The following is a 26,222-nucleotide window of genomic DNA, read 5'->3' on the forward strand; positions in this document are numbered from 1 at the left end:
GCGGCAGAAATTTGGCTTCGAGGAAGGCGGTGAAGACAAATGGTGAAAACAAAGCATACTGTTCTTTCATCTTGCGTTACACAAGCTCAATTGGCTATTGTACAGGTGAGGGTTTATTTATATCGCAGGATTTTTTGTCCTGCTTCTTGCCTTGAGACCAGCTTCCAACTGCTGGATTAGCGGGCTGTCCACTGCCATCTCGGCAAAGCTGGTTCGGCATGTAACCCAGTCCAGCCATTCTTCAGCCCTGGAGCCACTCTCTGCATGGAAAAGGCCGACACTTACATCAATCAGCTGTGGTCTCTTCTCGCAGTGCCAGAAAACTGATGCTCCACAGCGGCTACAAAACTCCCGATAGACTCCAGGCGAACTATTATATCGCCTCATTGTGCCGATGCCGAAGGTTAGCTCTGTTTTGTTCGCAGTCAATATATTTGATTTGGGAATGAATGCCCATGTCTGGATAGGAAAACCGCTGGCCTGGCGACATGTTGGGCAAGCGCAGGTTCCGGCCATATACTTGGTTTTCCCAGCACATAGCCACCACTTCACATCCTCGTCGTTTTCAGCCGAAACCGAGGAATAGTATGGGATGATCAAGTCGGGCCATGGCGACCATGGTTCCTCAGAGGTCGAGTTTGGGCGGGTAATGCAGAGCTCTATACCACCACAGTGGCATCGAGCGAGAAGTTGAGCGGGGTCTGGGTCTGGTATCTTGTTCTTTATTTTGTCTGTAGCGTCTTGACTTGCTGCCGAGCACTCGACCCAACATGGCGCGCCAGCTCTAGCTGTGACACCAGAAAGAAAGGCAGATAAGCCACCGTCCTGTGTGTCGTCGACTTTCCAGTGGCATACGCCCTTGGTTTGTGGTGGGCTATCTAACAGTCCGGATGCGACAAGAAAGCGGCCCGTGTGTCTAGAATAAGCAAAGACATGCGAACCGCAGGTTCCGCAAAAGAAGCGCGTAAGCGAGTCTGTCTGGTGATACTCGGCGAGATCTTTAAGTTGTGGCTTTTCTTGCAGGAGGTAGTAAGATGTACAGATCTGTCCGGAAACGGCCTGGCATGCTGTGCAGTGGCAGAGGTTCAGCACGTTGTTAGTAGATAGGTCGAGCTGCACCTGCTGTGTCACTCCAGCACATAGACAGGAGATCGAGTGCATCGTGTCGTCTATATCTTTGATGTGCCAGATAGAAGCCGAGCACGTACGTAGCTTTCTGTCGGAAGTTTGTAGAGGCTTACAGGCTTCGTTAGTTACGTCGCCTAGTCCCAACAAGCATGCACATACTGAACTCGGATCTTCGAAATCGACGCTCTACATCGCATGAGAAAAGACTTTGGGCAAAATAGAAACTCCAGTTGGCTTCAGGGAACAAAAGATCCGCCCTCTTGCAGAAATGTGCTCACATTAATACTATTCGCATTCGTGTCGGGATGTTGCAATGGGCCCAGCGGCCGCCCTATAAATACCCGATACACGACCCCGCCCCCCGTCCCTCCCTCTTCTCTCTTCCCTCCTCCAACGCCCGACTCAATTCCACAAACCTCACAAAAGCAAACCCAAGCTCAAACCCTTAAGAAACCTTTCTTAAAAACACCACTACATCTCAAAATGGGTATGTTGTTTGCCCCTTTCGTTCCCAGTGTGTTTCATCCAGCGGGGTCAATGGCGGGGTATCATTCCTGTCCATTCCCATCCCTGTCAGGGCAATCAGCCCAGAGATGTTGCACGAATGATAATACTAGCCGAAGGCGTCGAAAGAGACGAGTATGATGCTAACGCTGGATCCTACAGCTCACGGTTGCTCCTGCGGTGATTCTTGCCAGTGCCCTGCCGGCCAGTGCAACTGCCCTGTAAGCCGCACCCTGACTTTGTTACCTGTTACATATTGTTGAAATCGTCGCCTTGCTAATGGATGTCGCATAACAGAAGAACTAAAAATCTCCAAGAATATGTGTTGATGAACGGAAGCGGACCGGAGAGATGTCGTTGCTGAATCATGGAATGGGTGGTTGACCTGGTGCCCCGGAATATGTTCGTAGCGCGAGAGCACCGATAGTGATAAATTCTACCATCAGATCCTGTTTCTAGCATTCCTTCTGGGCACTTCATGTTTTTAAAGCTGTAGTCCTCAAGTTACTCATGAGTACCTTTGGAAAGACTTTCCTTCCCCTTCTCGCTCCGGATGTCAATCAGTAACGGAGTGCCCCGCCCTCAAGTTTCCGTCAAGGTCCATCATCACCCTCGCCCTCTTTTTGCAATAATCAGATGTTATTCGGCGATCCGCCCGATCCTCGCACGGTGCGGCTGTCGCGGGTTCTAGGAGATAGTGGGCACTGCGCCATTATCGCTAATGCAGGAAATACTGGCATAGATCCATCTCACCCCCCACCATGGCCAGGGCGACCAGTCCCAGAGTCTGTCTTGAAAGCAACCTTCCACGTTGTCAAGGCATTTTTGCGCCCTTTTTGCCCTTCTTAATAACGCATATTACGTTAAACAGTGACGTTTTCCATCGAACTCTCAACTCAGATTACGTGGTGTAGGCAGCTTGCACCCTCGCTCGAGCGTGAAGGAAGGCAAGCTGGACTGGGTGCCTAAGCTCAAGCTCCAGGTGACTGATTGCCAGGTGGTCATCAAGAACACAGCCTCACCAATGGGCGTTCGATTCTTGATGCTGTGGGAGATAAGATGCTGTAGGACTAGCGCATATCAGGTAATATTAAGACGCCTGCGACTTGCTCGTCTGCTCGAACGTGCAACGGCCACTCCTCGGACTACGGACGAAGATCCAACTAGGTAATAAAATATCGTAAATAGTGATGAGTTGACAAGCTCTGGGAGACCTTTCTCATTGCTAGCCTCACCTTTCTCTTTGGAACTATGATAGGAGGAGGGATCTCGAAGTTGAACGTGGCATGACATCGATCGACCACACCGTGGACTGTGAAGCTGCAGGCCAGAGGGGACACTTGCACCTATCAAGGAAAGCAGGCCAACACTTCTTCATCCAGTTTCTTCTCTATTACCGCATCGCATGGACCCCAACGTATCGTATCATGCACGTCAACAACCCAACCCCCACACCCTGTTCCTACCTAGTAGTAACGCCGTGCCCGTCCCCTCCCACCCTCAACCTGCAGTAACTAACCACAGTCGTTCCCCTACACGCAAGAGAAAAAGCAAAACCAAGCGTTGAGTTTCAGAGACTCAGCATGACTCCGATCACCGTAGCAGGGGCCCTCAAGAAGAAAACAAATCGGAAGACGATTGGGGACTAACACAGCCAGATTATTGGAAGATGTCCGCCAACATACCCACACCCACGCCATTTCAGACTGTGCTGTGCTGGGCTTTGCTCCACTATATGGTTTATCCAGTCAATCATCGCCGCATATGCTGTGTAACTGATAGTAGAGCTTCTGAATGGGGGAGACGAAGAGGGGAAAGAAGTATGGATGAATGATGTAGTGTCCGGAGCAAAGAAGCCTGAAGAAGCTATATAAAGGCCTCTCTTCCCTCACACCCTTGTCTCTCCTCTCTTTTCTTATCCATCCATCCATCACAACCATTCAACCCAAACAAGCATCTACTTCGTCAGGTTCAAACACCACCACCAACCCAAACCAGTCAACATGTCTCCCTGCACCTGCAACTGCTGCTCCGGCGAGTGCAACTCTTGCGCCTGCAACAGCTGCTCCGTATGTCATTTCCATCTCGTCTCATCTTCCTGTCCCTACTTCACTATCTTAGGAAACTAACCGGATTCCTCCCTCTAGCACTAAATCCCCTAAACTCTTCGAGCGAGCATCCCTCTCGTCAATAAACACCTCGAGGTCGATACTCAACACCCGTCGGTAACGATGGAGTGAACGGACTTACGCATCTGGGTCGGAGTCGAGGCTGAGGGCCTTGTTTTGCTTTGTTTGTGTTTTTGAGATCATTATAGTGAATTTATACATATCTACACATATACGCTTTATATTGAGAACTGTTTTGACTTGACCACTTCGTGTTCTTGTATTCGTAGACCGTATAGTTAAGTTATGGACTGGATGGTGTATCCGAAAACTGTGGCCCTACTAGCCAGGTTCCAGCTTTTTACCCTCGCTTCCTTGAAACGTCACGCTCGACCATGTCCGATCTATCTTCATTAACAATCAGATCTGCTGATACTGATAAAAGGCCGTGTGTCTCTATGCAGAACGCCTGTCCTCAAGGCCACTTCTAGACACCGAGTCACTCATCAGTGCTAGTGTACTCATCGTCGGTAGCCTCTTCGTCTTCTTCCTCGTCGTCTTTTTCTTTTTCTTCCATACTAGATAGGAAGGCCTCCCTGAGTTCGGCACCGAGTAGCATGCCGATATCTTGGCCTATCCGTTTGTCCAGTTCTTCATCTGGTTCAAATGTATTCATTTCGAGCAACGATGGTGGCAGCTCGATACCCGAAACGCAGCGTGCAAGGGTAACAAGCGTGGACCTATGTAGATAACGGCCCATAGTGGGCCAGAAGTTATGCCTATTGACCTTTTCATTGACTGTATTGTTGCCGCTGGCCTTGGCGTAAAGGTACGACATGACAAAACGAAAGAAGAGGTAACGGCGGGCGGGTCGGTTGTCACCGAGGAAGGTCAGCTCCTTTTTGTCAATATCCTGCAAATTCAATTGTTAGTACGTAGCTCATTTGATTGATGGAGTCTGCAAGGAGAGAACTGACCTCAACGCGAACAACGACTCTTTTCGGACCTTTGGGGGTGCGGGGACCCCACCACACTACCTCCTTGGCCTTAGTCTCGTCGAGTACTATGCACTGCCATCTAGTGGGTGCTGTGATATCTCCAGCAATCGGCACGATGGCGATCGTTCCTTCGTCTAGTCTCTTTTCGACGGCGGCTGCTAAAGTGATTCCTGTTCAAGGAAGACGTAAGTTATCCATACACTGAATTTGAACCAAATGTGGACGTGAACTCTTACCGTTACGGCAATCGGATAACACTCCTTCTCTAGCCCCGAAGAGAAACGATACTTCATCGTTGGATAGCCTTTTCGGGACAAGGTGGGCAGCTTTGATCTCGGCGGGTGGTAGATACGTCTCGAGTACATGGCACCACACACAGCTCCCATCTTCGGGGTCAGTTGCGTTGTAGTATTGGACCACGTCTTTCCTGAACCGATTCTGGTTAAAATACCTCGCCTTCTTTTGATTGCTCAACGCCGCCATAACTCGGGCTACCATGGTGGAAGCGTAGGCCCGTTCCAGGTGCCCGTCACCCGGCTCTGTGGTGCGGTACCTTTTCACTTGAAGTTCTTCCGTTAAGTCATCTTCAATCAGCCTCTTCTGACGTTTCAAAACCTTGAGGTTTTGGGACAGGCTTTTGAAGGAACCCAGAAATGGCTGTATTTCGGTAGAAAACTCCTCATCGTTGATCAGCCATTCAGTCTTTACCTCGTCTAATCTGTCACGAAAGCAACGGATCCAGTCGAGCTCGGCTTCTATGACGGCCACTTTCGTGCCCAAAAAGTCCGATACTGTCGAGCGAACGGACATTTGAGACAACTGGGATGCGGCGCTAACAGAACGGTGTTTCTGCTGAGCAGTAAGGGAATCGAGCCTTTTCTTAGGCAATAGTGAGAAGATCCTCTGGGGAATATCGAGTTTTAACTTGAGTGAGGAGAAATAAGATGTGACGAGAGATGGGAGGTGGTAAGAGATGCCCTCATACTAAGTTTGTGTTATTGACTCTTTAGGTTCAGGGAACGTCCATTCACGAACCATGGTTCGTTGCAAGATTCACTAAATCTGGAAATAATACGGTCAACCACATATAAACTGGCAGGGAAATATCTGTTTGATGTTACTAAGGTCCGCTGGAGAGGGTCTGAGAATCCAACGCTGTATGCAATTCAATCTAGTAGTACCTAGTAACATCCCTGTACATAAACATCTATGTCCATCACAGTTCATCCTTAGCCCTTGGAGCCACGTTTCCGGGCTCCTCCCCGCCGGTGCAAACAGCCGGCGTGGTAGCTCTCATCGAATAAACGCATTTTTCATCCTCGGCGACCTTCAAGATCTCATCATTCTCGCCACACTCCAGGATAACGGTTGTCGATCGAGCCGGTCCATTCCAGCAGCCTTGGCCCTTTGTGTACTCCAAAGACGTCCTAGGCACCTGGATGATTTCGCCGGTTTCGTTCAGCTCGTCGATGCTGACGGTTGAGATGCGTTCGAACTTGCCCATCCGCGCGGTGGAACCACCCTTTTTGGGGATTTGCTTCGTCTGGTCAAGGAAACAGTGCTCATAAGTGTACTCGCCGGCATCCTTCTGGACGCAAACGCCTTTGAGTGCACGGAAGATAGAGGCGACGCCGTAGTCGGTTTCAAGGTCCTTCTCTTGTCCCCTAAGTTGGTTCTTAAAATCATTGATCTCCTTCTCTACAGCCTTCACCGCGTCGCGGGCCTGTGTCACTGCCTTGGATTCAGATTCAGATTCTTGATCCTTGGGAGGCAGGATGCCGCTCTCTTCAAGGACAGCTGTTACAACGTCAACTTTGCTTTCTATGAACGAAACAAGAGAAGGGGGTAGGTAGGCTGCGAGTTTGTAGACTGGGTATCCGGTTAGTTGAAAGCAATATGATTAGGAAGCTGAACATACTGGCACTAGGTTCATCGTCACTTTCATTCTCCCACTTCTCCCAGTGGATTCCCGACTGTTCATTGTCCGCTTGAGATATCGTATCCCAGTCACGATCGCGTGCACTGTTTAGAACAGTCTCCACGGTTCCTCGGGCAGCGTAGTCCTCCCAGCCGCGCACAGCGCGCTTGACTCCCTCGTCGTTAAAGTTCGGGTTGTACTCGACCTTGAACTTGGACAAAATATCTTCAAGCTCCTGGACACGAGTCCGAATTTCATCCCTCTCTTTACGTACGTCCACCAACGCATTCCGGAGTTCTTCCACACGGCCCTTGGCGAGTTGAGTAAGGACATTCACTTTGCCCGTTTTCTTCCCCTTCACAACCTTGGTCGCTTCCTTCTTTTTAACCTCCTCGAGATCAGCCTCCAGATTGTTCAACTTGATCTCGTTGCTCTCAATCTCGATCTTGAGCGCAGCGATCTGATCCTCGACTTCCTTCTGCTGCCTGCCCGCATCCACAAGTAGATCACGCTTCTTCTTCAGAGCCGCCGTCATAGATTTCTGCCTCTTCTCCTCCTTTTTGCGCCATTCCTTGCCAATCTCCTTGCACTTATCCTCGCATTTCGTGCCTCCAACACGGGCCCACTCGTCGCTACCATCACAGCAAAGTTCGTAATCGCAGATACCGTCATTAACCCGCTGGAAGGGCAGATAAGATGGCTTATGACCTTTGTTCTTACAGTAAAATCCCGGAAGCGCCGCCTTGAGATCATCGTTGGAATGGCCGGGAAGGTGGGCGACATTCAATGGAGAGTTACCGGACAGGTGAGCGCACGCTGCTGTCCCAGGTTCATCACTGCCATCCGGACAATCGCAGAAATCATCGTTCACGGCGGAAAAGGGAATTTGGACCGCAGGGTGGGAGATGCACGAGAAGGTGGTGCCGTCTTTGTAGAACTTGGCAACTGTCAGACACGAGCGATGTTAGTCTAGAACTTCTCAAGGTTGTTATCGCCCACCATTGAAGCCTGAAAGCTCCAATTATGAGATGTAGGTGTACACCTAGCCCATAAGCAGTACTCACATTCTGGCCCGACTCCGCGGGGTCGAGCAGGATCATCCCCAGCAGCAGCAACCAGCGTCGAGCACGCGGCGAAGCTCACCAGGAAGAGCGATTTCTGAGAGAGAATCATCGTTACCACATCGAGTTTTCCCCCAATGTCAGGTAACAGTAAGCGCTAGAGGTGCACGATACTCCTCCACTAGCGATGGGAATGCGGAGATGCTCAATATTGACAGCCCTAGCGGTTCTGGCCAGCTGTTGACAACCTTGGAGAAGCCGATCTGGGGAACTATGCGCTTAGTCATCGTCCCGCGGCGGCGTGTGGCAAAGGGCAACCATGAGAGCTTGAAGTCGACAACTTTTTTTCAACTACACAACTGCGAGTTAATTTCTGCCAATATGGGTAACGATGGTGGCAGGTAAGTGCTTGCTTGCTTGCTTTTAGCAGCAATGTTTGCAGTTCTAACCAGCGTACGCTTTTAGTATTCCAACCCGCCGCGAGCTTGTCCGCGAGGCCGCCCGCAACCCCAGCACAGCGCAACTTAAAGAAACCCAGCGCGAGCTCCAAGAGCATCTCTGGGCGACCTGTCCGTTGTCGCACAAGCAACTTCTACGACCGATTGTATCCGACTGTGCGGGAAACATGTACAACAAGGATGCGATCCTGAGGTTCCTTCTTCCAGGCGACGAAGTGGAGGGCATCAGCTCGAAGGCTGATTGCGAAGAGATGCTGGCCGGCCGAGTCAAAGGTCTGCGGGATGTCGTCGAGTTGAAGTTTGAGATCGACACAGAGGGCGAGGGACACCCGAGTGCGAAGCTCGACAAGAGGGAGAGCTGGCTCTGTCCTGTTACTGCGAAGCAATTGGGCCCGAACGTTAAGTCGGTTTATCTTGTGCCATGCGGCCACGTTTTCTCGGACGAGGCGGTCCGTCAGTTACAAGAGGATAAATGCCTACAGGTATGCTGGTGGAATTCTACATGCCTCTAGAGACCCGGCTAACAATCCCAGTGCAATGAACCTTACGCCGAGGACAACATCATCCCCATCCTTCCCACGAAGGTTGAGGACAAGCAGAAGCTTATCGCGAGATCCCAGCGACTGGCCGAGCAGGGTCTCACACATTCATTGAAAAAGGCACCTGGGTCGAAAAAGCGTAAGAACAAGGGCAACGGCGATTCAACCGCAGCATCCGAGACCAGGGCTTCCAACGGGGAAGCTTTATCAAAGACTACGATCACAAAGGACACACCATCAGCCACAAGCCGGAGCAATACATCTACTCCTACACCATCAGCACCAAATGGAATCAAGAATGCAGCGACAGCAATGTTGACTGCGCGAGTTCTGGAAGAAGAGAACGAGAAAAAGAAGCGGCGCAAGTTGATTGGTGCGAACGACAATATCAGCAGTCTTTTCAAGAAAGACTCCAAAGATGCACAATACAGAAATTCCGATTTCATGACGAGAGGTTTCTCGCTACCTGCAACCTCGAAGAAATGATGTGTTTGATGTCTTTTTCACGGCGTTAGGTCTGTAATTTTGGAGTACGATATTTATTGAACGGGTTACTTTTTTCACTGTTGTTTTCTAAGAGTGCAAAGGCAGATGTACATATTTGAGATGTGACCTTTCTATTTCCATCTTCAGCCTAGCATGGCGTCGACTTTTGCTCAGTAGAGCTAGGGCATCTGAGCAGTCACAAATGGATGGAAGACTTATTTTCAAATAATGATAAGACAGCTAGCCAGACCAAGACCTCGTGCCATGAGCCGTTTGAGGACAAGATGTGCACCATTAGGCCAGCTAGCGGGTACAAAGCACCTCCCTAGACGACAGTCAAGGAGTGACAAGCTCTAAAAACACCGTTACTCTTAGTTGCACGGACACGGGAACTATTCCCTGTCAATTCTCAAGACAATGAGGGCCTGTCTGGCTGGGACACTCTGTGAACAAACCAGATACATAATGATTTTGTGCCCTAGTTTCCTCCCCACCACACGGGCATGCGTTGTAGGTGACCGCGAAACACGGTGTCGCAGCACCAACAGGGATATAATGCATCACTATCTTGCATAAAATGTACTATGATATAGACTATACTAGTCTTTCCGTGTGACTGTCTGCTCCACCACCCCGCTCTTCGGATCTTCGCGATGCATAATAATAATGCCTTTGACCTAGGCGTTGCCTAACTATTTAAGAGCGGCCATGTCCTCCGGTGGAGTACACGCAACCGCTGTTTCAAGCCTTGTCTAATCATTCGTTTCGTTTTTGTCACCATGATCTCAAGTCTTATACTGTGGCCCATTGTGGCCTTTTCCCTCTACATCTCTATTGTTGCCATATGGTACCTCCTCCTTCACCCACTGCGGCGGGTTCCAGGTTCTAAACTATGGATACTGTTCCCGATCCTTAAATACATTTCAGGCATCCGTGGCAATTTTGACAAGGACTTACGTCGGCTTCATGTTAAATATGGTCCAGCTGTCCGGTTCGACCGAAACGAAGTGTCCTTTATCACCGCAGACGCATGGAAGGATATCTACGGCCATGGACATCGCCAGCTGCCCAAGTCCCAGGCCTCAACTGCGAACAAATTCGATATAATCTCATCGGATGATTATAACCATTCTCGCTACCGCAAGTCACTTTCCCACGCCTTCTCTGCCAGGGGTCTTCAGGCCCAGGAGCCTCTCCTCAATAGTTACGTGGACAAGCTGGTTGAGCGCTTGAAAGCAGTTGCTGAATCCAAGCTACCGGCGGACATGGCCAAGTGGTACAACCTTACTACCTTCGATATCATCGGTGATCTAGCCTTCGGGGAGCCTTTCGGTGGACTAGATAGTTCGGAATATCACCACTGGGTGGCGCTCGTCTTCCAGGCCATCAAGGCAGTTTCGTACATTAGGCTGAAGGACGCATATCCTTTAGTCTTTCAGATCATCCGCTCCTTTATGTCTGGGGGCGGTAAAGTAGTTGAGGACAGGAAGAAGCAGCTTTTACACTCCAGGATAACGGTTCAGAAGAGGCTCCAGAACGCGTCTGCTTATAACAGACACGATTTCATGGATTCGATGCTGCGTCACCGGGGAGAGAAAGACGGGCTGAGTGACCTGGAGCTCGAGGGCAATGCAAATGTCCTGATTATTGCAGGAAGTGAAACTACTGCTACTCTGCTATCGGGAATCACATACTATATGCTACGGAATCCCGGGGTTATGGCAAGAGTGACAAGCGAAGTTCGCTCTGTGATGAAGAAAGAATCCGATATTACCTTTCAAAAGGTCTCCGCTGAGCTTCCATACATGCTGGCTTGTTTCGAAGAGGCCTTTAGGTTATACCCTCCAGTCCCGACAGGCCTACCTCGGAGAACGATATCCCCTGTCAATATCTCGGGATTCGACATACCCATCGGGGGAGGCCCTATCAAGTCCCTTCCCGTTCGAAGAGACCAAAAGAACCAGATCTAACCACCCACATTTATAGACAAAAGTATTCGTCCACCAGTCAGCAGCCTACCAATCACCAGCCAATTTCCACGACCCGCAGCGCTTCATCCCAGAGCGCTGGCTACCAGAGAGCAAGAGAAACCCGTCTTCCCCATTCTACTCAGACAACCGCGATGTTCTCCAGCCGTTTTCCGTGGGACCCAGAAATTGTATTGGGAAGAACCTTGCTTTTGCTGAGATGCGTATCATTTTTGCACAGATTCTTTGGAATTTCGACCTCGAGCTGTGCGAGGAGAGTGCTAATTGGAAGGACCAGAAGTCGTACGTGGTGTGGGAGAAAGTGCCGTTGATGTGTAAATTGAAGCTGCGAGAGAACGGTCCTGGTTGGGAAGAGTAGGTGTTTATTCGCTCTACCAAGGAAAAGGCCACAAAGGTTTCTTTGTTCTGTATTTAAGGCATCTAATTGAAGGGTCTTGGTATGATCCAAAGCTGTCTGCATGTTCCTCAACCAGGAGCAAGCCCTAATGCCTCTTCACACGTGACTATTTACAGGGTCAGACTGCTCTACAGTTGACGAATGGGAGATAATGAATTCTCAATGTATATACTATATGAAGAGCCAAATACCAGCATTTAGAAATAAACCCTATTCAGTGGGCAAGCGCCGATCGCTACGGTGCGCATGTCATCGACAAATTTCCTATATAAACATATTATATCATTCCAATGGTTTAAACATAAATCTGCTGCTATTGTACACAAAAGTAAATCTTGGAAAACGACATGCTACAAGAACTGGATAAGGGGGTTTGTTTCTGAATCCCAGACGAGAAAATCACTCGATGAGACCTCTCGCACGAAGCTCAGCATCAATGATCTTCTTCCGTCCAAGCTCCTCATCATGATGCCACGGCTTCTGTTTCTTTCCGAAGATCTTGACGTTGGGTAGGCTTTGAAGTTGCTCGTTGGCTTCGAGGTGGTCGATAAGTTTCTTCGGCTTCGGTGCCATCTCCTTAGTAGCATGGTTCATAGCGTGCTGGACTGTGTTGATCGACTCGATAGTAGGGTCCGGGAAGTAGTGGCCGGTTAGTTGCGAGAACCGTTTCAGGAACTGTAAAACACCCGAGTCAGTACATGTATACCGGCAGAAATGGACCTTGCTAGACTTACAGCGAACTTTGTCGCCGGGTCAGCCAATGACAAAGAAAGGTAGCCCTTGTCCTTGACATTGGGATATCCAAAGAAGGCGAGCTTCTTGGACGGCCCGGCAGCCTGGAATTCCTCAACCTCTTCCGTTTCGGCACTCTCGACATCCTCTGCAGCGACTTCTTCCGGTTGGGTGGGTTCATCCTGAGCTCCGATCTGCTGGAAGATGTAGACAAGCGCTTCCTCCGTTTCCTTATCCGGGTATTCCAGAGCTGAATTCCACTGGCTGCTCGGCTGGATCTTACAGTTCCAAATCAAATTAAAAACTGCCTTCTCGTGTTCAACGACGTCGCAAACACGGGTGAGGGGCTTGTCCAGGGAGTGCATCAAGCACAATTCAACGGCGGCTTGGTGGGCAGCCAGGGCGAAGTGTTCAGGCTTCGTGGCGCGGCGGTTGGAGAAAAAGCTGCACCGTATATATTAGCATTCCGCTTTACAAGTCGGGCCGTTATGCCGCATGAATTGAGGCCGTCTGAAGAGCTAAGAAAAAGAGGGATCAAAGCGTGAACGTACGAATTGTATGCATCAGCCTCACTAGGAGGGTAATCACTCCAATTCCCTAGGTGTCCAATACGCTGAAGTCCCGCCCAGGTCGTCGCCGGCTCGTAACTAGAACTTCCCTCGGGCACAGCTTCCTCCGCAGCGGTCTCGGCAGTAGCACCCTGCGTCTCAGCGGGCGTTGCCTCCACAGCCTGGTCCTCCTGTCTCGCCGCCTGGCCTCTCTTGAACTTCTTTTCAAACACACCTTCTCCGCCGTAGGGATCCTTCAAGCCGGGGGGGTTATCGGTGCCCCAGAGCTTGCGGCGCACACGTTCGGTGATCGGGGTGGAGGAGTCGGAGGCATTGCGAAGAAATTGACGGGCGACGAAGGGCCGTGGGCGCGCCTCTTGTCTGCAGACCGAGCAGACATATCGGGTTCGAGATCCCTGGAGGGGGGTGGCCTCCAGATTCAACAATCGCAGAGAGGAGCGCATGGTTGCGATGCTGGGTAATTGGCTTGCTAACATGCAACAACTGGAGAAAAGTTTACGGAAGTCAAAGAGCGGAGCACGTGATCGGGTTTTATAGGCTTGGCATTTTGAGCCACGACCGGCAAATCTCCCAATTCCCAAAGAAAAAAACAAGGTAAGGAATTTATCACGTAAAATATTTCAAAAATATAGTCTTTTTTACAGAGAAAATTGCTTATGTACAGGTATATGACGCTAAAATCATTATGTGGAGTTCCGATAGTGGATTTACTCCCGAACAAACATGCCCGCCATTCCCATGCCAGTTCCGATGCACATGCTAACAACACCGACTTCCTGGCCGGTGCGCTCGAGTTCTGGCAAGAGAGTTGCGAGTTGTCTGGCTCCAGTGGCACCCAGAGGGTGGCCGAGGGCAATGGCACCACCCTTGGGGTTAATCTTGGCCTCTTCAATACCCAGCTTGCGAGCGCAGTAGAGGGCCTGAGAGGCGAAGGCCTCGTTAAGTTCCCAAATTCCAACATCTGAAACATTCACATCAAGGAGCTGGAGAAGCTTGGGGATAGCGACTGCGGGGCCAACACCCATCTCATCAGGGGCACACCCGGCGACGGCAGTGCCGACCCAGCGGGCCTTGATGGACGAAGTCAGACCGAGTTCAGTGGCGGTAGAGCGGCGCATCAACAAAGTGGCTGCAGCACCGTCGCTGACCTGGGAGCTGTTTCCAGCAGTGCTGGAGCCGCTCGCTGAGAAAGCCGGCTTCAGCGAAGCCATCTTCTCGACGGAGATGTTAGCGCGGACTCCGTCGTCCTTGCTAACGGTAACCTCCTTGGGAGGAGCATCAGGGTTCTCGGCGTCGTAAGAAAGAGTCTTCACGGGGACGATTTCGGAATCGAATAGTCCGCTGTTTTGCGCAGCTGCGGCCTTCTTGTGAGAGTTGGCGGCGAACACGTCCTGGTCCTCCCTGCTGACACCGTAGCGAGACGCAACATTCTCAGAGGTGATACCCATAGGCATAATACAGTCTCTCGAGTCCTTCGAGGGCGAGTCCTTGAGCTCAGGCCACAAAACAGTGGGGATGGCACGAGAGCCGTAGTTCCGGGTCATGGATTCCATTCCACCACCAACGCCAACATTGAGAGCACCTGCGCGGATACTGTTTCCGATTGTCGAGATGGCGGCCAGACCTGATGAGCATTGTCTGTTGATCGTGTGGAAGGGAACGGTGTGAGGGAAGCCTCCGTGGATCTGGGCCATGCGGCCTGCTTTCGCACCACCAAGCTCCTGGAGCACAGAACCGATGCAGACATCCTCAATTAAGGCAGGATCGAGGTTCGGGTTTGCCTCAAGCGTCGCTTTCAGCACATGAGAAAGCAGCTCCTCCGGGTAGGCATCCTTGAAACCGCCCTTCTTTGCGCGGGTGACGGGAGTACGGAGGGACGACAAGATAACAATATCCGACGGCGATTTTTGGAGAACTTGGCGAATGCCTCGTGGGACTGGAGAGGCCATGATTGATAATGCGTCTTCGACTAGATAAATAGCTATATTCACCTCGAATAGTCAGATCTCATCTAGTCAAATCAAAGGTTTGGGGTTCAGGTGCTCGCTCACAAGGGGTATATCCGAAAGAAGCTGGCTGGTGCGGAAGAGGTAATTCAAGGGCGGACCACCTCACAAACTCCTCGCTGAGGATATGGGACGTCGAAGAATACTTATAATGGAGGATGGGCCGTCCAGCTGGAATTCTGGATTGGGATCCATTATTCTTAAGAGCCAGAGCCGTCCCCAAGTTGCCATCGAACTGCCGGCAAGGAAGATCGGCTAAGGGCTCTGCCGCCGAAAAGATTGGGGAGATGTGGGGGGAAGCCGGGAGGGCCTCTTAGCCGGCAAACCCCATCGGGAAGCACCATTCATCTGCAGAATCCCTAATGTTTTCGAAGTGACTCCCTGGGTTAATAACAAACGCGTCAAGAAACGAGCATCCTTACACTGTCTTCAGCCCAGTCGATTATGGCGGCAGCCGCAACTGCGCCGCGCTCTATACCCGAGCCGCTATCCGATGACGGAACTAACTAACTATACACATCGGAAGCGGTCGGATAATTATAGAATCGAAGAAGTCAATATAAAAGCCAAAGCACTAGTATTCTGCTCCATAATCATGCGGGGTGATTCTGGGTAGGTATTCTCTCATTCAGATTCTGTGTGGTCTTCATCAATAATGTTCTGGTATCTCTTGGTATGCAATATGACCATAGTGAGCAGCCCTCCAAAACTCCTGGTATCGACGAGAGATAATAAAACAATCACAAGTATCCCAGAGAACGCCATGCCTTCGTAACATCGTTATATAAAAATACCGACCGAGGAGCCCAAGTAGTGGCTCTTTATGAACCCGGAGGCGGGAATTCGAAGAATAAAAGTGTCAACACCCAATGATATGGCTGTAATGTCCAGGCACTTTACGGCGACATTTGTCGCAGTCAGCACGATAACCCATTGAGAATCCCGGCTTTTTGGGTGGCTTGAGGTGCCCACTTGGCTTTATATTTGCCTGACCCGGTAGATCCAACGATGACAACCGCTGCCGCATGTCGGCTGCCTCAGCATCCATAGCGGATGAATACCCCGACCCCAACGACGGAAGCGATTCTGGAGGAGACGTGTCGTATACCATTTCTGAATCATCCGAGGAGTCTTTCGCGCCTGGTATGCTATCTCCATTGTCGCTGACTGGGCTAAGTAGGCGCGGGCAACGCCACCATAGGGTATCCTCGGTTAACTGAATAGAATGACTAGGAGATACCGTAGAGTCGGATACCGATATTATTGGGACAGTCGGCTGTTGGGAATTAAGCGAATCGCATGGCGTTGCCGCGATGTGGCTTGTACTGAGTGAATGGTGGATAATATTATGCGGGTTTGATGAATGGTTCCAATCATCCCCATCAGATGCAGCGGCCGACAGTTGATTTTTCGTGTCTTTGTCTACCGACCCTGAATCTTCCGACACGTCCAGATCCATGGATGCGTCGCAGTCGAGTCCAGAGGTATCAAAACTTCGTTGGATCTCCTGGGATTTATTCAGGTTCGAACTAGAAAGGTATAGATTGTCGGGATCATCTTCGTCGGAGGATTCGATGGGAGTCAACGCGGAGTAAGGATAGACTGAGAGCGGGTTTCGTGGGCTTGCATCAACGAGCTTCGAGCTCTCGCCAGCTTTCCGAGGACTGCGCAGAGGTAGGGAACGATGTTTCTATAAGCTTGGTTGTTAGCCAAAACATGATACCAGCTCAGCTTACGCCATAGACGCGAACCTTCTTCTCTCGGACTAAGTCCTCATTGTAGACTGGAAACTCATCGTGTTCCCTCTGGCGCTTCGAGGAAAGGCAAGACATGAGGCTCTTGATGTCGAACTGGGGAAAGGCTGGTGAAGGAAGAATCGACTAGGAGTTGTGGTCCATCGAACACGAGCACGGCACTTGGTTGGAAGTCGGCGAGCGTAAACCCAGGTGGACCCAGGGGAGCCACGGTCGAACGGCAGTATGAGACTGTCAAGTTATATACGAATCATATTAATGGCGAGGAACATAAGGTGTGGTCTGGGGTCGAGGCTGTTCCCAAATGTCTCCTAGCACGAGTAGTCTACTCCAGAAAAGGCAGGCACTAAATTCAGCTGTGGATCTCAAGTGACTTTAATACACGTTTTTATGTATTTATGTATTGTTTCGTATCATTTATTATCAATACATCTACAGAGTCGCCAGCGAAGACTTCCACCAGGGTTGAGTTCATGCAGCAATCCAATAATAATCACTTCAGTTCTAAATGCATCCAGAGGTCTATACTAATCTTCTCAGCGGGGTAGCGATTATAGCCTTTGGTTTCCGAGTTGCCTTTGAGCCCCGTCGCTGATGATGTCAATACCACCTGACCATGACTGTACTAAGTCCCCGAGAAGAACTTCTACTTAAAACTATTAGTGGCTGTACTACTTCTACCGGCAGGTGTTTGAGTACTTTATCTGCAATATTATTACGAGTCAAGAAATTATGGCTGCTCTACGATCTGGATTTGCTATTGTGACTCCTGCCTCGCGAGGGCTGGGATTCGCCCTTGCACAGCAGCTATTAGCTCATACAAGCCTGCCTGTCATTGCGACGGCACGAAAAGACTGTGAAGAAGTGCGGGACCGATTGCTGGAGATCAAAAATGAGGCCCCAGCTGCGGAAAAGAGACTCAATGTTCTCAAGGTCGATGTAACTGGTATTGGTTCATCGCTCACCTAGTGTTTTCGGCTAAATATATACAGATGAATCCACCATATCTGAGATGGCCTCTACTATCAATGAGATTTACCCCGGTGCTTCTCTTCGACTCGCCATCACTGTTCCTGGTGTTCTTCATGTTGAGAAATCCCCAGCCGATGTCGTTGCTCAGGATGCACTAGAGAGCTTCAAGATCAATACACTGGGGCAGATGCTATTAATGAAGCATTTATCAGAATTCCTACCGAAAAGGTCATCACCAGAGTTTGAAGACGTGCAACAGTCTTCCGAACGGGACAGTCCTCTATGGCATCTGGGCCTACCCTGCTCGCATGCAATATATGCGATGATGGCAGCCAGAATCGGATCTATTTCAGATAATGCCTCGGGAGGATGGTATTCCTACCGTGCTAGTAAGGCAGCAGTTTTCCAACTAGCGAAGACTTTCGACTTTTATTTACAGTCCCGAAGCAAGGAGCGCGCTATGGCAATTGCGATGCACCCGGGAACTGTCCACACGGACTTCACCCGGAACTACTGGAATAGTAGGGAGATGTTGCAGCCCGAGGAGTCCGCTGCTAAACTCTTGCGAGTTCTGTGTGGAATGGGGACTGGTGTGAACGAGGGAAGAGGTCGATGTTGGGACTGGAGGGGCCAAGAGATATTGCCATAGTTCGATGGTCCCCCAGTGCCTGATAAAGATCACGCCTTTGGTTTCCATTTCGCCCAAAATCAGCTTCAATCATTTGCTTCATTGCTGCGTTCCTGCAAAATATTACGCTAGAGTTCATCAGGACCTTTCTCAAGATGTCCGATGATCTCAGTATTGAGCCTCGTTCGTTGAACGTTGAGGGTACTGGAGATCCGTTGTGGACAATTTTACTTTAATATCAGACCACAGGGCTCAGGCGCGTTATGTTAATTGTTTGTTTATGGCTCTTAAATGAGAAGGTACTGCAAGCTTGATCTATGGTCGGCGCGATTGACGTACTCTAGTAAGGGGATGGCTTCCATTTATCTTTGTTATATTTATTTGCACTATCCTTCGATCCGCTCCCCACTGTTAGGGCTGTGTAAAATATAATGAACTTGTATTTGATTAAATTAGTTCAGATATTTGGTGTAAATACAAAATCTGGATTATTTGGATAGTGTCTATTGGGAGCTGAGTAAGTGTTTCTTGCATTATATTGACGTTCAAAGCATGATGTCGTCAGTGGGTGCCTTGAATGAAAGAACATTTAGTATAACAATCAGAAGTCTTTGTAGTAAGCTCTGCAAACAAACTTGACACAACCAACGTCTTGTTCTAAAATTATGGTTTATACAAAGCAACTCAGCTCTTTGGTAGGATGATACTTCTGATTAACAACTGATTTCGCTCCTTATAAACCATCAAAGATCATTCCTGGCCATCTTGATGCCCCCTCTACTCACCGTAAGAGCCAATTTCCTATTCAATTATGATGCCACTTAAGAAAGCAGTTAAGAAAATAGCTACAACACTAGCTAAGACACCACTCAAAAGGCCCGGACGCCGAAGAACACCACCCAGTCAGTATGATAACCTACCAAAGTTCACCCGGTTGACGAGCGAGATCCTACGAGAACTACAGAGAAGAACCGGTCATCTACGGCCTCAATTTCGCCATTGGCCTCACAAACCATCCCAGCTCGCCTCAGTGTATCTCGAAGACTGCTCAATAACTCGCCTAAATGATATCAGAAGGTTCTCTAGACGGGGAGGTGCCGATATTTCAGATCTTAGAGGTGTATGCCGTTTCGCCCATATGTCAACAGATCAAAACTAATTACTCAATTCCAGTTTCCACCACCCATCTCTTTCCAGGCATATTCAATAGATCCAAGCTCGTCAGGTTTTGGCTACAAGGAAAAAGACAAGAAAGACAACAAGAAATAAATGTTATTTGTCGATGGTTGGCAATGATGTCCTGATATTTGAAACGAGCGAAGCTAGGGTTCCGAGGAGTTTTATGATACCACACACGTCTTTCTGCCTTCGAGCCTCAAATTATTGTTCCCTTATCTTCTTTCCATGGTGACATGGTCTGTCCTCGGAATAGGGAAGAGTTCTGCACATACTACTCCGTTTCCTCAGTTCACCATCCCTGTAATATAATAACGATTTGTCACGTTGGATATATATAAGGCCCAATGTGCATTTAATAAAAGGCAAAACTATAGCGCGGTCTCTTTATAATAAAGTGCGAAAGGAGGAAGTGGAGTGGTAGTAGTATATCATGCAAGGACGGAATATATATGTAGGGCTCGGGTCGTCGGGAGAATCTATACTTTTGGATCTACCTAGTTAGGTACGCCGATGTAACACTCCCATCCCATATAGCTTTTGTATGCATGTATTAAGCACTAGATACACATTTGCTACTGAAGTGGCTTGGAAAGGATTTACTGTCGAGTCGCACAGGTGGGCACTAGTAAGATCCGTCATACTGAACCCTAAATGACTCTGAAACTGATGTTAAGTTGTCACAATGGCATCCCCAAGTGGCCTTGTACACATCCCGGAATCTCTTCTATTAATAACGCAGAATACGAAGAGCTCGTATTCCCGAGTCGTATCTTTGTTACAGACAGGGCTTTGATTTGATGAATACCGACCATGCCCCTCGTATGAGAGAAGATAAGTGCTGGGCGAACCCATGACACTGGAATACGGCGAAACAGCTAACAGAGTGCACTTCGTATGATACTTTTGTATATCAATTCCTTTGTTGCGGAGCCAATAGACCTTCATGATTTATGAGCGTATGAGGTAAGCAGGGTCACCGAAGTCCTACCTCGGTAAGGGAAGATGTGGACTTTTTCGATACACTTTCTGCCTAGATCCCTGATTACGGAACCAATGGGCCAGAGCTGCTGGGTTTAGTAGGTATCTGCAAATATTAATTATGTTATGGTGTTGATGGAAAGTTTGGGAACTCGTATCACATGTTAAGGAAAAGAAGGAAAAGAAACCAATGCCACAGGGCGGATCGACCGTATCGTACCATACTGGTTTACAAATACAGCCAGTGAGGACTGGGGAATGCCAATTTTCTGTTGTGTGAGAAATGTGAATCATTGATTGGATCCACCCGATATGCACCGATTTCGCTCGTCCAAAAAAGTCGCGGCGAGAGGTCCAGGCATTCTTCTTTCCTTCAAACACTGACTGCTGTTTTTATTTTCATATCATCTTTCTCCTCGTTGGAATTGATTCTGCGCGACTCCTGTTCCTTGAAGAATCCGAGTGCATTCGCCGTCTTAAAAGCTCCCCCTCTTCTACATTTTTTTTAAGCTTATACCCCACTTTACTCTATACTCAGACTCCTGAGCAACATGCCTCTTGTAAAAACGGAGGAAATCAACGAGGACACTCGCGGTAAGAATATTTCTGCTGTGTTTAATTCAACTTGCTAATTGAACCTTTTGGTTTAGTCCTGGGCTACGACCCTCTGCTTTCGCCTCAGTTCGTCCAGTCCGAGATCCCAACTGTGAGTCACACCACCGAGTGCACTTAATCTTAATCCAATCCCGCTGGAAGTTACAACTTTGGATGAATCGTCACTAACGTGAATTAATTAGCCTGAGCTTTCGCTTCCAACCGTCCGAGCTGGCCGCAAGCAAGCGGTCGAGATCATCGAGCAGCGTGATGACCGCCTTCTAGTGATCGTTGGACCATGCTCCATCCATGATCCCGAAACAGCACTCGAATATGCCAACCGCCTCAAGGAGCTCTCCGCTCGTCTGTCTTCCGACCTCTGCGTCATCATGCGCGCCTACCTCGAGAAGCCCCGCACAACGGTTGGATGGAAGGGTCTGATCAACGACCCAGACATCGACGAGTCCTACAACATTAACAAGGGTCTCCGCGTGTCCCGTAAACTCTATGCTGATCTCACAGGCTTGGGTGTGCCTATTGCCAGCGAGATGCTTGACACCATCTCCCCCCAGTACCTCGCCGATCTGATCTCCCTCGGTGCCATTGGTGCCCGCACAACCGAGTCCCAATTGCACCGTGAGCTTGCCTCCGGTCTCAGTTTCCCCATCGGCTACAAGAACGGCACAGACGGCAACCTCACCGTCGCCATTGACGCCATTGGCGCCGCCGCTCACCCCCACCGCTTCCTAGGTGTCACCAAGCAGGGTCTCGCATCCATTACTAAGACCTCCGGTAACGAGCACGGTTTCGTGATCTTGCGCGGAGGAAACAAGGGTACAAACTACGACCGTCAGAGTATCCAGGGCGCTCGCGACGCTTTGGGCGGGAAGAAACAGCGCGAGGTCGTCATGGTCGATTGCTCGCACGGTAACTCCAACAAGAACCACCGCAACCAGCCCCTCGTCGCTAAGGAGGTTGGCGACCAGCTCCGTGAGGGCCAGGACGCTATCATTGGTGTTATGATCGAATCCAACATCCACGAGGGTAACCAAAAGGTTCCTGCCGAGGGTCCTTCCGGACTCAAGAAGGGTGTCAGTATCACTGATGCATGCATTGACTGGGAAAGCACCGTCAGTGTGCTGGAAGACCTCGCCGATGCAGTCCGCGCTAGACGGGCCGCGAAGTCAAAAGCCAATGGCGCATCTGCGTAATAAATAGTAGCTTCGTTTGAAAGATTTCGGACTGCTTCTTACATACTTCTCTTTTCGGACAACTTGGCATAATTTTGAGTTAGATACCAGAGCCGCAGTTTTAGCATGACCTGTACGTATCCAGGTATCTGTTGATGCCACAAAAGTTCTAACTATTTGGCTCAAAAAATGAATGATGATTGATTTAACTGCCTTGGTTTTCTACAGAGTAGCCTGTATTGTTGCTGGGTCACATGATCTCCTATGAAGTGAGCTTGTTAAAAGTTACCAGAAACACCTCGGGCTGTGGCTTAACACATTCAGCTTCTGAGCCACCAATCATGTTATAGTATGTATACAAAGTTCCAGTTGAATCATAGAAATGACTCAATTATTACTCACTGCCCGTGCTTACTCTCGTAGTGAAGGACTCTCCAGCCCGGCCCACATCATAGTAGGCGGTGAAAAACAGGCGAGTGGAGAAAATGATAGTGCCAAGAGTTCAACCCACCCAAATTTTATTCGAGCCGTATCGCGGGTTTTTGCTTCCTCGACCGACTCGTTGCGAAGCCCTTGCACGTCTTGGTTCAGTTGTTGGTTGTGTTCTTTTACAGGGAAAAGAGAGCGGTATGGCTGATCTCGAGGTATGATACTCAGATCCAGCAAATAATTTTTCTCTGCCGTTTAGAACGACAAGGCTGACCGAACTTTTTTCTTCAACCAGCAACGGCTGCGAAGCCATGCACAGGCCTTTGATGGGTTACTTTCGTTGATTCCTGCAAAATTCTACTACGGAGAAGATGGCACTGTATGTTTTACCACCCTACCTATTTAATTCCTGCAAAGAAGCATTATTTCCAAAGTTTCCTTTGGTTTTTGCCGCCCTTATCCGTGATCGTTTCATGTACATGACATTGACTCGAATATCTGGATAGGACCAATGGAAGCGGAAAAAGCAGACCAAGGAACAAGCTCGTGAAGCTAAGCGTGCGAAATTGGATCCCGATTCGGCCAAAACGGCAAAGGACGTAATGGACGAGAATGCGCGAAAGCGCAAGCGGAATGAACAGGCTGAGGATGACGATGACGATGAGGAACAAGACGACGCAGAGTCATCCGACGACGCCGAACTAGGCTCAGAAATTCCGAAGGAGGGGCTAAATAGGGGCGATGCGATGTCTAAGAAGCAGAAACAAGCCGACGCCTCGACGAAAACCGACGGTGCTGATAGCAAGGCAGCCGAGGCGGAAGCCCGCAAAAAGCTAAAGGAAGAGAAGAAGGTGCAGAAAAAACAGGAACAAAAAGAGAAGAAGAAGGCTAAGGATGCCGCCAAAAAAGTGAAACAAGAAGATAAAAAGGTCGAGGTGACCAAAAACGCTGCTGCACCGAGTTCCGACTCGAAGACCGCTAGTAGCAAATCTGACAAGCCAGATGCCGAAGATGCTGATGAGGTTGACGGCGAGGAGAACCCTGTTGCCGAAGGGCTTTCTCTCGAGTTCAACGAAGATCATTCCACATCCTCAGCCCCGAATTCTCCGGAATTCGACACATCAAATCCCCAATCGGGAAGCTCTTCTATATCATCTATCATTCCTCCTTCCGCCCCAACTGACGCATCCTCCGACCCTAAACCCCTCAAACCCACACCGGAAGAGCTGAAAAACCGATTACAAAAGCGCCTAGATGAACTACGGGCAGCCCGTCAAGCAGATGGCTTAAACGGCAAGCCGGCGCGGAATCGACAAGAGCTCATTGAAGCCCGACGACAAAAGGCCGAACAGCGCAAAGCACATAAGAAACAGCTGCGCCAAAAAGCCAGGGAAGAAGAGCAAAGAGAAAAGGATGAAGCTATGACTCGCCGATTCTCCCCTGGTGGTTCAGGCTCCCTGTTGGCATCCCCGCGATCTCCTGCCGACTCAGTCGGCTCGGGAAGCTATGCTTTCGGCCGTGTTGTCTTTGCTGATGGCCAAATCGCCGATCCCGCTTTAGCCAATGTTCGAGAGAAGCCCAAGACCACTGGGCCCAGGGACGCCGCCTCAGCCCTCAAGGCAGCCGAGGCCAAGGCAGCCCGCCTCGCAGGGTTGGACGAGGAGAAGCGCGGCGACATCGAGGAGAAGGACATGTGGCTTAACGCTAAAAAGCGTGCCCACGGTGAACGAGTCCGCGATGATACCTCTCTCCTAAAGAAAGCCCTGAAGCGCAAAGAAACCGCAAAGAAGCGATCCGAGCGCGAGTGGAAGGACCGCCTGGACACCGTCAAGAAGGGCAAGGACATGAAGCAGCAAAAGCGTGAAGACAACCTCCGCAAGCGCCGAGAATCTAAGGGCCAGTCTGGAGGAGGCAAGAAAGCTGGTGCTGGCGGTGGAGGCAAGGGTAAACCCCGGCCTGGATTTGAAGGCAGCTTTAAGGCCAAGGTTGGAGGTGGAAAGAAGAAATGAATTTAAGTAGGTTTCGGGCCCAGGATGGATGTTGTATCTAATGATGAATGCGTATACCTTTGTCCGTGTGATGCGAAGAGACTTAATTTCCTTTTCTTTCCCCCCACTTCTCATCTCTTGTGAATTGAGAAGAGGTCTTTGGTGACATGATGCGGCTGAGGTCAACAAAAGTCAAGGGCTGGGCTCAGGGTCGGTGTTTTGGTATTTGCTTGTTTATATTGCGGGTCTCTTGTCTATTTCTATGCACATATGCATTGGTAGCGATTTGTTGATACAATATAAGGGATTTTCTTGAATGTTGTTTCCTTTTCTTGCTGTGTTCCAAAGGCTCAAGTGTCTATACGGGTAGTAGGCTGGATAGGAATTCGCTTGAATTTTCCCCAGCAGATGCTTGTAAAAAGTGCAACAAAGGAAATACAGCTCAATTGATCCCTAAACGGTATTAAAACACAAATCTCTTCTAACATCACAGATACAGAAAAGACAATCGGGGCGGAAAGGCGGGATCAATATCCCTACAAGTCCGTCAAGTACATAGTAGCAAAGGAGGAAAAGGGTTGGCGGTAGAGTTATGTACAAAGTGGGAATAATGAAATCAAATATTTCAGCACAGGAGAAATGTCCTGGCAATCATTTCTTGGGAAAGTGGCTTTTTTCTTTTTTTGGCTCGATGAAGTTTCCTCCTCGGTACATCCTATAAAGACACTGGGCTGGTTTTACCGGTAGGGAGCATCGGCTCTGGCAGCAGCGGCAATTTCAGGCTCCCACTTGTCGCCGTTAGCAAGGAGCTTTTCCTTGTTATATAGTAGCTCCTCGCGAGTCTCGGTAGCGTATTCTGCGTTGGAAGCTGTGGACACCATGTCAGTAATTGCTCCAGCGAGGATGAAGATAATACGGAATAATGTAAACGTACTCTCAACGATAGCATCGACCGGGCAACTCTCCTGGCAGTAGCCGCAGTAGATGCACTTGGTCATATCAATGTCATAGCGGGTCGTCCGGCGACTTCCGTCCACACGCTCTTCGGCTTCGATGGTGATAGCCTGAGCAGGGCAGATGGCTTCACAAAGCTTGCATGCAATACAGCGCTCTTCACCAGTTGGGTAGCGTCGCAGGGCGTGTTCACCACGGAATCGAGGAGAGATCGGGCCTTTCTCGAAGGGGTAGAAAATGGTGTAACTGGGTTGGTTCGCGTCAGCATTGGATTTACCTTGGACATTCGCGATGCAGTGCGCTAAATCGAATAGGCTGAAATTCTTGTCGCACATCGCTATTCGAATACACCTAGTGTCATATTTGCGAGAGTGACTTACGGTGGCCGGAAAAACTGCTCCAAAACAACGTACATGCCCCGGAAGATCTCCGCCATGAGGAAGTACTTGCTGGCTTTGTCTAGAGCACCCTCGGAGCCTTGATCCCATCGCTTGGGAGGAGGAAGACGGAATCCGGGTTGGGGAGGCCCAACTGGTGTGGCCGCCCGGTTCGCCGAGGATGAGAAGTTTGCCGTCGGGATAAAGGAAGACGGAGAGGCGACGGAGGGCATGGGCCGTCTGTAGGCGAGCAGCCTCGCCGCAGATCTGGAAGAAGCCATCGCGGG

General features: G+C 49.7%; 11 protein-coding genes across 11 annotated transcripts; 4 read left to right on the forward strand and 7 right to left on the reverse strand.

The window, feature by feature from the left end:
* Nucleotides 1–117: 117 nt before the first annotated feature.
* APUU_41072A (GFA family protein) lies at nucleotides 118–1,161 on the reverse strand (the record flags this gene model as incomplete). The annotated part of the gene is made up of 1 exon (XM_041704214.1): nucleotides 118–1,161. The coding sequence occupies one exon, from the start codon at nucleotides 1,159–1,161 to the stop codon at nucleotides 118–120; it is 1,044 nt and encodes a 347-aa protein (XP_041556822.1).
* Nucleotides 1,162–4,239: 3,078 nt separating this feature from the next.
* APUU_41073A (HNH endonuclease signature motif containing protein) lies at nucleotides 4,240–5,548 on the reverse strand (the record flags this gene model as incomplete). The annotated part of the gene is made up of 3 exons (XM_041704215.1): nucleotides 4,240–4,653; nucleotides 4,718–4,908; nucleotides 4,975–5,548. 3 exons carry the CDS (start codon nucleotides 5,546–5,548, stop codon nucleotides 4,240–4,242), a joined length of 1,179 nt encoding a protein of 392 aa, XP_041556823.1.
* A 406-nt stretch (nucleotides 5,549–5,954) lies between these two features.
* APUU_41074A (putative protein kinase C substrate) lies at nucleotides 5,955–7,829 on the reverse strand (the record flags this gene model as incomplete). Its single annotated transcript, XM_041704216.1, has 3 exons — nucleotides 5,955–6,607; nucleotides 6,657–7,601; nucleotides 7,721–7,829. 3 exons carry the CDS (start codon nucleotides 7,827–7,829, stop codon nucleotides 5,955–5,957), a joined length of 1,707 nt encoding a protein of 568 aa, XP_041556824.1.
* A 269-nt stretch (nucleotides 7,830–8,098) lies between these two features.
* On the forward strand, nucleotides 8,099–9,200 carry APUU_41075S (uncharacterized protein; the record flags this gene model as incomplete). Its single annotated transcript, XM_041704217.1, has 3 exons — nucleotides 8,099–8,118; nucleotides 8,183–8,657; nucleotides 8,709–9,200. 3 exons carry the CDS (start codon nucleotides 8,099–8,101, stop codon nucleotides 9,198–9,200), a joined length of 987 nt encoding a protein of 328 aa, XP_041556825.1.
* A 779-nt stretch (nucleotides 9,201–9,979) lies between these two features.
* APUU_41076S (cytochrome P450) lies at nucleotides 9,980–11,546 on the forward strand (the record flags this gene model as incomplete). The annotated part of the gene is made up of 2 exons (XM_041704219.1): nucleotides 9,980–11,140; nucleotides 11,187–11,546. 2 exons carry the CDS (start codon nucleotides 9,980–9,982, stop codon nucleotides 11,544–11,546), a joined length of 1,521 nt encoding a protein of 506 aa, XP_041556826.1.
* Nucleotides 11,547–11,984: 438 nt separating this feature from the next.
* On the reverse strand, nucleotides 11,985–13,362 carry APUU_41077A (mitochondrial 54S ribosomal mL50 protein; the record flags this gene model as incomplete). Its single annotated transcript, XM_041704220.1, has 3 exons — nucleotides 11,985–12,260; nucleotides 12,320–12,761; nucleotides 12,869–13,362. 3 exons carry the CDS (start codon nucleotides 13,360–13,362, stop codon nucleotides 11,985–11,987), a joined length of 1,212 nt encoding a protein of 403 aa, XP_041556827.1.
* A 231-nt stretch (nucleotides 13,363–13,593) lies between these two features.
* On the reverse strand, nucleotides 13,594–15,240 carry APUU_41078A (thiolase family protein; the record flags this gene model as incomplete). Its single annotated transcript, XM_041704221.1, has 3 exons — nucleotides 13,594–14,867; nucleotides 14,938–15,156; nucleotides 15,234–15,240. 3 exons carry the CDS (start codon nucleotides 15,238–15,240, stop codon nucleotides 13,594–13,596), a joined length of 1,500 nt encoding a protein of 499 aa, XP_041556828.1.
* A 511-nt stretch (nucleotides 15,241–15,751) lies between these two features.
* APUU_41079A (uncharacterized protein) lies at nucleotides 15,752–16,724 on the reverse strand (the record flags this gene model as incomplete). The annotated part of the gene is made up of 2 exons (XM_041704222.1): nucleotides 15,752–16,582; nucleotides 16,644–16,724. The coding sequence occupies 2 exons, from the start codon at nucleotides 16,722–16,724 to the stop codon at nucleotides 15,752–15,754; spliced, it is 912 nt and encodes a 303-aa protein (XP_041556829.1).
* Nucleotides 16,725–17,378: 654 nt separating this feature from the next.
* APUU_41080S (uncharacterized protein) lies at nucleotides 17,379–18,267 on the forward strand (the record flags this gene model as incomplete). Its single annotated transcript, XM_041704223.1, has 2 exons — nucleotides 17,379–17,592; nucleotides 17,639–18,267. 2 exons carry the CDS (start codon nucleotides 17,379–17,381, stop codon nucleotides 18,265–18,267), a joined length of 843 nt encoding a protein of 280 aa, XP_041556830.1.
* A 2,687-nt stretch (nucleotides 18,268–20,954) lies between these two features.
* Nucleotides 20,955–22,208, forward strand: ARO4 (3-deoxy-7-phosphoheptulonate synthase; the record flags this gene model as incomplete). The annotated part of the gene is made up of 3 exons (XM_041704224.1): nucleotides 20,955–20,997; nucleotides 21,054–21,109; nucleotides 21,201–22,208. The coding sequence occupies 3 exons, from the start codon at nucleotides 20,955–20,957 to the stop codon at nucleotides 22,206–22,208; spliced, it is 1,107 nt and encodes a 368-aa protein (XP_041556831.1).
* Nucleotides 22,209–25,341: 3,133 nt separating this feature from the next.
* Nucleotides 25,342–26,216, reverse strand: APUU_41082A (NuoI/complex I 23 kDa subunit family protein; the record flags this gene model as incomplete). Its single annotated transcript, XM_041704225.1, has 3 exons — nucleotides 25,342–25,472; nucleotides 25,539–25,804; nucleotides 25,939–26,216. 3 exons carry the CDS (start codon nucleotides 26,214–26,216, stop codon nucleotides 25,342–25,344), a joined length of 675 nt encoding a protein of 224 aa, XP_041556832.1.
* Between the last annotated feature and the right edge of the window lie 6 nt (nucleotides 26,217–26,222).

The sequence above is a fragment of the Aspergillus puulaauensis genome, chromosome 4, assembly GCF_016861865.1.
Source record: "Aspergillus puulaauensis MK2 DNA, chromosome 4, nearly complete sequence".
In the NCBI taxonomy this organism is placed as follows: domain Eukaryota; kingdom Fungi; phylum Ascomycota; class Eurotiomycetes; order Eurotiales; family Aspergillaceae; genus Aspergillus; species Aspergillus puulaauensis.